Source organism: Carassius auratus, chromosome 22 (genome assembly GCF_003368295.1).
Source record: "Carassius auratus strain Wakin chromosome 22, ASM336829v1, whole genome shotgun sequence".
Classification (NCBI taxonomy): domain Eukaryota; kingdom Metazoa; phylum Chordata; class Actinopteri; order Cypriniformes; family Cyprinidae; genus Carassius; species Carassius auratus.
Genome location: NC_039264.1, coordinates 22,282,076 through 22,290,786, shown reverse-complemented (window position 1 = coordinate 22,290,786; position 8,711 = coordinate 22,282,076). Strand labels below are relative to the sequence as shown.

Below are 8,711 nucleotides of genomic sequence, written 5' to 3'. Positions count from 1 at the left end.
CTATTAGTGCATCAGGGAGACCAAATTTGCCAAATTAGACAACTTCAAGCTGTTGTGGTCACGCCACGACTCCGCTCGCGTCCATTGTAGACATCACAATCCAGCAGGCATCATCTATATTAAAGAGAAAAGAATCACTTCATCCAATGTTTAAGTGAATACGTTTGTGTAGATGATGCAGCCTTGCCATGAACCTTTGTACAAATCTGAAGGATTTGTTTTTTTCCCCTCCATTAGATCAGAAGTCTGGAATGTAGATGGACTGCCTCAAGATTATCCTGGAGAATAGCCAAAAGCAATGCCTCACCTGTGATTTCTGACATGTTAATGATACACTGATGCTTAGTGAAAAACAACCTTTAACACCTATCTCTGTCTCACCTATATATCTTTTAACACCTACTGCTTTCATTTCCTTTTAGCCCTAACGGCGACTATAACATTATAGTCTAATACAGTGTTTCCCAAACTTGTTTTAGTCATGGAAATTTTAACAAATTTGTGGCACCCCACAAAATTAATTTTGTCATCACTCTTGAATTTCTAACTTCGATATTGTACTTTGAAAAGTATAGATATTCGATCCAGCAGGGAAGAAGTGCAAAATACAGACCTACAGTCATACAGATATTTTATTAATAGGCTACTATTAATTTTCTTTGTCCATAGCAATCAGTAGGCTAATTTCTAATGAAGATACCAATTTATATGACATATTTTTATGCAGGCTTTTAATCATATGTAAACATTGTTTTATTGCCATTATAGCTATCTCACGTTAGTTGTGCTCCCTCTGTGTATTTTTTATTTTACAGTGGAGTAATTTTGTTGCTGTAGCACGAGATTTTAAACTTTGAATTGAACAAAAAATGACAAGTAACCAGTCAGTTATACAATAAGAACAAATAAAGAAATTACTAATGATAGCACAAATAAAAAATCATATTTTTTAAAGTGTTTAGACTGGGATTTAAACCTAAAACAATTTTGCCCCATTTGCGTTGCTTTACTACTTACACAATTATTTAAAGTATAAACCATTGTTATTTACAACACACAGCATTGATTTTAGTCATACATTTAGGGGGAACAACTCTCAAATAGGGTTTTTTTTTTTTTTTTTTTTTTCATTATTTATAACAGAGCACACTTGGAATAAATGTCATTTTGTACATGCAATATAAGTTTTCATTTCGCTTAGTAAATCTATATTTTACAAAGGGATATTTTAATAGCTTTTTAATGTGATGAGAGGAAATGACCAGTTTCTGAAGATTAAAAAGTGCTTTGTTCTGAGGAAAGCTTCAATATACATTTATTTGAAGGGGTCATGAAACACATTTTTTTTATATATATATATAAAATATTACATAATTTATATATCAGGGGTGTGTCTGAGGTGTCAATGTGAATGCCCTCTAACATGATTGGCTATCATCTTTACATATGAAATGAAAATAACATTGCACTGCACCGTAGCTAATGCTGAGCACATGATGCAATGATTTCCTTATTGCAAAGCGATTTCTGCAGTCTCACAAAATATTTTAAAAACAGCATGCGATCGCAAAAACAGATCTCTTCCATGTTTTATTGTGCTTGAATGGTCAAATATGAACACAATTATGTCAAAATGGCCATTATGTGGCGTATTCCCGTAAATACAGTCGGTTATGTGTTAAAGGCGTCAAATGATGCGATTTCAGTTTTCCTTTCTCTTTGGAGTGTTACAAGCTCTTGGTGCATAAAGAAGATCTGTAAAGTTGCACAGACTAAAGTCTCAAATCCTAAAGAGATATTCTTTATAAATGTTAAGACTCATCCACGCCCCACTAAAACGGCTCATTCAAAACACTCCCCCACATGTCTATCTCACGGTTAAGATTTTCATAATACCACCCAAATGTTCATGCAAAGAAAGGAGTAACTTTTATTCTTGTTGTAGTTTTGTTTATTCGTCATGCCTGGAGCTAATCAGTGCTGGTCGATGAGGAAATACTTAAACTTTGTGCTTCATGGATGAAGTGGGGTCCAGCACGGGGTGGTCCCAAGTAGTTTCCTCAATTCCACTGCACGTTCCTTCACCGAATCCGCCGGCTATTCCTCACTCAAGCCTGCAGTGTGTGACGCATTTTATGAAGGACTGTTTCCTGAACCTGCAGAGTAGCCTACAATACGTCTACAATAGTGTTCTACAGCCTGTTATTATTATTATTTTTTTATGTTTAAAGAATTTGCCACTGATGGTTCAAATGCAAGTTTTAAGGAGTGTAGAGTAGTGCTTGTTGTTTGTTGTTTCTCCGATCACAAATGCAGACATGGATTATGCGGTGAGATACGCAATGCAACGCATAAAAACACAGTATAAGTCATTTTAATCAGTAATTATGTCCCCACTGGCTGCAACAAATGTCTCATTTGTGATGGGTTTTATTGGTTTTGTCTCATTGTGCTGGTAGATTACACCACAGTATGTTAAGGGGCGTAACATTTCCGTCACACGCTTGAAGCATTTGGCCAATCACAACACAACACACTCGATTTACTACAGGAAGCCTTTGTTCACCCCCCAGAGCTGTGTGAGACACTTTTTAGTAAGGATGGGTGCGTTTTATTTCACTTCTTTTGGACAGCTTAAACAGCTTTTAAGATTAAAGACAATTTTTTTTATATAACTCTGACTGGATTTGTCTAAAAAAAGAAGAAAGTCATATGTCTAGGATGAAAGTCTAGGATGACTTTAGGGTGAGTAACTTATGGGCTAATATTAATTTTTGGGTGAACTAACCCTTTAATGTTAATCACTCACTGCACTGGACTGAATCACTTTGGGATCTTTACTAAGAATCAGTTCATGTTTGATACTATGAAGTGTTTTATTTATGCACTTTATTCAATTTCTAATATGTTAAAAACAAAACATATGTAAAATAAGTCCACAGACGTTAATCTACTCTGTCTTATTTGTCAGACAAAATGGAGGATTTTGCATTATGATTTGGTCAGATTGCCCTTCAATCAAACTCTGTTTGAAAGATCAACACGATGTTCAGCGAAATCCAAGTGTCCAAGTATCGTCATGTTTACTGTAGATATAATTTTACTCATGTCAGTCACTGGCTACCACCAGCTGTTTTCTAACCAATATTTTTCAAAATGTCTTCTTTTGTGTTCAACAGAACACAGAAACTCATATTTGGGACGGCTTTAGGATGAGTAAATGAGTAAATTTTATTTTTAAGCACCCTATTCATTTAACAAGCTATCTTCTATTCTATTCTCTATTCTTTAGTCATGTAATAAAAGCACATGCTTCAATTCATTGTCATTTAAAATAGTTCAACTAATCCAAAATAGTCAAATCATTTTAACATCAAAACTAAACCACTCTTGGACCTCCATCTTTATTGCATTGCATCGCATCTTGCGTGTTGAACAGTCTATGAGCCCTGCCAAGAAACAAACAACTTTATGCTTGCATTTGGAGCAAACACCAATTCCACACCAACGATCTTCACAACAGATGGTGCAAATATGCTTCATAAACAGCAACCTATGCCAAAAGATTTCCTCCTCTTCCTGGAAGTGAAAATAACATTATCACCTATTATTGTGGTTTTATAGGCTACTGGAATTTCTGCTACGTTTATACAGTAAAATTATTAAAACCCAGAGTAAACCATTGTTTTGGTCAAAAGAACACAACATTAATATATTGTGAGACACTTCACTGCTTGTAAGTGTGACAACCAGTCCTGCCAATTTCCACAGTATGACAACACTATAAAAAGTAATACTCTTAATATAAAAACAAATTGTATTGGTCACTTTAAATAGTTACTAAGCTATGCGGAATAATGTCATGGTTCATTCTTCTGACTTCCCATTGGTTCTCTTCTGCCCTGCAACATACCTAGCATATTGTAAAGCAGACTTTCAGGAAATGCAAGTAGTTTTGTCTGTAGTGAACCTACAGTGGCTCAGTTGATAGAAACTCTGTTTGGGAAAATTCCTTCAAGGTGGCACAGCCACGGTTTATTTGGGAAAAGATGGATGTTGTTTCCCTTTACACACCGTAGGTGTTACAAATAAAGGTAAGTGTTTCTCTTTGTCATGTTTACTTAGTTTTAGAGATTGTGTAATACAGTGAAACACTGTACAGTACAAGTGCATTTGTCGTTCATAAGAACTTTAACATTTCCATTGCAATCAGTGATTGATTAAACATTTCTGTGTGCAACTGTTCACACTATTATTGGTGATGTTAGAAGCCACACATTATGTTGAAATAAAATTCAATAAAAACCTTAAGCTTATTTCAATTTGGCGATATCACACAACGGAATGAATGCGGCTAACATGAATGTTAATTTTGAGTGTAACATTTGGCTTTCATACATTAATTAAACGAGTAACGTTAGGCATAGTTAATACATAGCCATGACAGTGTCTTGAACATGGGGGGAATCAAAATGTATTTATTTATTTTGTTCTAGTTCAGGTTTAAGTATTAAAGTTCAAGTTAGGGTATGAGTTAATCAATTTTAAGCAGGTGCATAACATGTTCATCAAATTCAGAAATAGACCTATTCAAACATTCATATGTCTGCTGAAAACAGCTCTGTGGTGTAGCCTATATTGTCACGTTGTAATAGTTTGCATAGTTGTTAATGTCAATCATTTAATATTTCCTTTATAGTCAAAAAATGGTCAAATATTACTCGTATAACTACTTAAATCTTACCACACACTCTCTGACTGTTAAAACTGTGGCGTAGCGCTTTGAATTCACACGGCTTCTGTTAACGAAAGCCCGCCATCTTGAATTTGATTGGTCATCCCAATCGTTTTGACGTTGAGGAGGGCTAAGATGCTGAGTGAGTCAGACGTCCAGAGAGAAATGTACATTTAGAAAGTAAATACCATCTCTAATTGCAAACTAGCAAACTAGTTCGTATTATTTCTTTTCCACCAACAAAAAAATGTTCGAATGCAACGCAAAGACTAAACGCCTGAATAAGCGTTCTTTTTTTCACTAAACCCAAACTCCACTCCGGGTTTTCCTTTTGCTTCCCGCACACTAACCCAAACTGTCAAATCTGCATTTCATTTCAAAGACGAACACATACTACAAAATAATTAAAAAATGATAATGCTGGACATCATAAATTGAAGAATTGTTTATGTTTTCATAGTTACTCCATTTCTGTTGGAGAAATGGGTCATTACTACTTCTGTACATGTTTCCTCTGCTGCTTGTCTGAAGAGGAGAGGAACGCCGTCTACATAAATAATGAAATCAAACGCATCCTTGCAGAGCAGAAGAAAAGACAACGGAGAGAAATCAAGGTGCTTCTGTTAGGTGAGATGATTCTGTCAGACTTTTATCAGACGTGTATTAAAACTGGAAACATGCTGATCTCTATTTCAACTTACAATTTTTCTGTAGTGAAAGTAAATTTAATCATAGCAATAAATGTCGTGCCAAAGAATGTCATCAGGTGTTTGTTAGCTAGGCCTACATCATTTCTTGAGGGTAACTTCCTGTCAGGTGTTCCTAAAAGAGCTGATTAGACTTATAGTTATAAAAACTAACTTCCCTTTTTGGTCTTGGGGTAATTTTAGTAAATGTGTGACTTCAGTTCCTCTTCCCTCCCTAAAACAGGAGCAACGTTTTTTATGTAATATGGTACATACAGATATTTTTCTGGTTTGATCATAACTTAAATAAACATTCAAACACACCCAGTGCTAAGCTTTTGGAAAAGACAATGAAATGCACAATTAAAACTTAGATTGTTCTTATATAGGACAGAACACATTCCACTGAGCGCAATGGAAAATTACTATATTAGAGCTGTGTAAAATTTTTGTAAAGTAGGTCTAGTATGCTTTTTTTCAGGTTTCCTGTTCGGAGGTCTCTAATGTTGACACATGCTCATTTCGTTTTCTTTTAGGCACAGGAGAAAGCGGAAAGACCACGTTTATGAAGCAGATGAAAATCATTCATGGAAGCGGCTACTCTGAAGATGATAGACGTAACTACACTAAACTGGTTTTCCAGAATATCTTCCAATCTATGTGTGCAATGACAGATGCCATGAAAACGCTTAGGATTCCCTACTCCAACCCACAGAACGAGGTGATCAGGAAGCCAAGTGTGTTTTTAATGAGGATCATTGTATTATCAACAATCATATTAGATTTATTATGGATCAGAATCAAGTATGTTGAAAATTATGGACTGCAAGAATTTTTGGCATATTGTACATAATAAAATACCAACATCATATCTATCTGTATGTTAGCACCAATTTAGGATAGCCTTGATCCTAATGTAGTGTCTCATTAAGTCTGTAATATCCATAGATGTATGCCCAGTGGTTCCAGGATCTGGATATACATCAAATAACGCAGCTGCAGAGAAGTTATGTAGAGGCTATTCATCATCTATGGGCAGACAAAGGCTTAAAGATGTGTTACAGTCGGCGCAGAGAGTATCAACTGCTAGACTCGACTAAATAGTACGTGTGTTTAACACAGTTCCTGTCTTTTCCTGATTACCTGCATCTTTGATTATTTCCTCTTCGCTTTTCCTGATGCCATTGACAATTCCATGCAACAAATGATATGCAAATAAGGCTTTACAAGGAATTCTGTGGCACATGGATTTTCAATCAAAGCATTTAAATACTGTTTTTTTTTTTTAAGCTTTATTGATAACCTGGACCGCATTGCAGCTCAAGGTTACATCCCTTCACCTCAAGATGTTCTTCAAGTCCGATTCCCCACGACTGGCATCACAGACCATTGCTTTACTTTGGAGAAGATAACTCTCAGGTACAGCAATGAACAACCAAGCCCCTTAAAGGGACAGTTTACCCAAAAATGAAAATTCATTCACTCACCCTCATGTCATTCAAAACCCATATTTTTGATGAAATGCGAGAGCTTTCTGACACATTCAAGACCCAGAAAGATAGTAAGGTCATCGATATAAAAGTCCATGTGACATCAGTGGATCAGCCATAACTTTATGAAGCTACAAGAGTACTTTTCGTGCGCAAAAAAAAGAGAAAACTTTATCCAACAATTTCTTCTCTTTTATGTCTGAATTTGACGCTTGTTCATGACAGTAACACGATTCATGAACACATCCTTCTTTTCCAGCTGTTTAATTTACAATAATTACCATTTCAATAACTTTAATGCCCAAAGTATGCTTTAGTTTTGACGTGAAAAGTCTCTATCCATAGACACTGTGGTCGCCAATACTATTTTAATAAATGTTTTCACCACATTACATGCTGTTTTGGACCCCATTGACTTTTATTTAAAAATTAAATTTTTGACATTCGTCAGAAAATCTTTTCTTCTTTCTTAGAAAGTAATAAAGGCTTGGAAAATATAAGGGTTAGTTGGTGCATTTTTGGGTGAATTAACCTTTTAACTAATGAAAGCATCATATCCTGAAATAAAAAGTCTTGACTTTATTGACATGCTGTGCATTGCATGTGGTTTGTTGTTTACGTTAACTTTCAAAGAACCACTGGCAAATGAGTTAATTATGCAGATACAACATAACGTTCAAGGAAACCAAGGTGAGCCACTATCGGATTTAGAATAAATGTGACCAAAAGGGAGAAGGACACAGTTTAAGGGACAAATCTGGGATGAAAATCCACCACAGCAGATCGAATAGAAAAGTGGATGAGATGACTGAACTGGATTTCTGGTCTTTTCAGGATTGTAGATGTCGGAGGTCAGCGAGGACAAAGGAGGAAGTGGATTCATTGCTTTGAAAATGTGATGTCACTCATATTTCTAGCATCCCTCAGCGAGTACGACCAACTTCTGGAGGAGAACAACAAGGATGTATGTTTCTGCCTCTCTCCTCAAATATCTTCAGTCCTTCCAGTGTTATAATGATAAATCTGTTCATCTGTGTACTTTTGCTCTATTTGGCTCCAGAACCGTATGGAAGAGAGTTTGTCGCTGTTCTACACAACCATCCACTCAACATGGTTTACCAATTCCTCCATCATTCTCTTCCTAAACAAAAAGGACATCCTGGCCGAGAAGATTCAGTTCTCTGACCTAAAAACATACTTTCCTGAATTTAATGGTAGATTGGTGCACATTAAGTTAAGTGTAAGGCAAATTTATTTGTGTGATCTCTTGCTTGGCATGTCTGATTTGTTTTTCTTTTCCTTTCCTCTGTGGTTTGGCGCCACCTTCAGGAAAACGTCGGGACATTCAAGATGCCATGACGTTCATCGAGAATTTATATATACAAAAAACAGTCTCCTTTGAGACAAAGAAATCCAAAAAAATCTACTCTCACTTCACCTGTGCCACAGACACCAAAAACATCCAGAAAGTCTTCAATAACGTGAAAGACACAGTTCTCGTCCAGGCCTTAGAAGACTTTGGAATGTTCTAATGTGCGCCAGACGCACCCCTTATGGCACTCGGCATCAGACTGTATTAATCCCAATCCGTGTACATTCAGAAACACTAGTTTTTTATGGAAACACGTTTGCATACTCTTCAGCCAATCTAAATTATAAATTTTTTTTGTCATTATTTATAACTGACCATCCAAAATGTAATTATGGGTTAGTTTTGATGTTCATAATAAGTAACCTATGTTTACATGTGAGAAATTGACACTTTAAATTTACACCCATTAAAAATCACTGTGACATTAA

The 8,711-nt window shown here is 35.8% G+C and overlaps 1 protein-coding gene across 3 annotated transcripts; it reads left to right on the top strand.

Moving 5' to 3' along the window:
* Positions 1–2,635: 2,635 nt before the first annotated feature.
* gna15.2 (guanine nucleotide binding protein (G protein), alpha 15 (Gq class), tandem duplicate 2) lies at positions 2,636–8,711 on the top strand. Of its 3 annotated transcripts, none has more exons than XM_026198219.1 (8): positions 2,636–2,745; positions 5,196–5,362; positions 5,958–6,142; positions 6,370–6,524; positions 6,712–6,840; positions 7,746–7,875; positions 7,972–8,125; positions 8,241–8,711. In XM_026198219.1, the coding sequence occupies exons 1-8, from the start codon at positions 2,735–2,737 to the stop codon at positions 8,441–8,443; spliced, it is 1,134 nt and encodes a 377-aa protein (XP_026054004.1). In that variant the 5' UTR covers positions 2,636–2,734; the 3' UTR covers positions 8,444–8,711. The 3 variants fall into 3 exon arrangements, with proteins under 3 accessions (XP_026054004.1, XP_026054005.1, XP_026054006.1); XM_026198220.1 differs by lacking the exon at positions 2,636–2,745 and adding an exon at positions 3,945–4,094; XM_026198221.1 differs by lacking the exons at positions 2,636–2,745; positions 5,196–5,362 and adding an exon at positions 3,946–4,094.

Coding starts and splice junctions, on each gene's coding strand:
- gna15.2 (XM_026198219.1), top strand. Junction 6,143..6,369: donor ACTCCAACCCACAGAACGAG/GTGATCAGGAAG, acceptor TAATATCCATAG/ATGTATGCCCAGTGGTTCCA. Junction 8,126..8,240: donor ATACTTTCCTGAATTTAATG/GTAGATTGGTGC, acceptor CGCCACCTTCAG/GAAAACGTCGGGACATTCAA.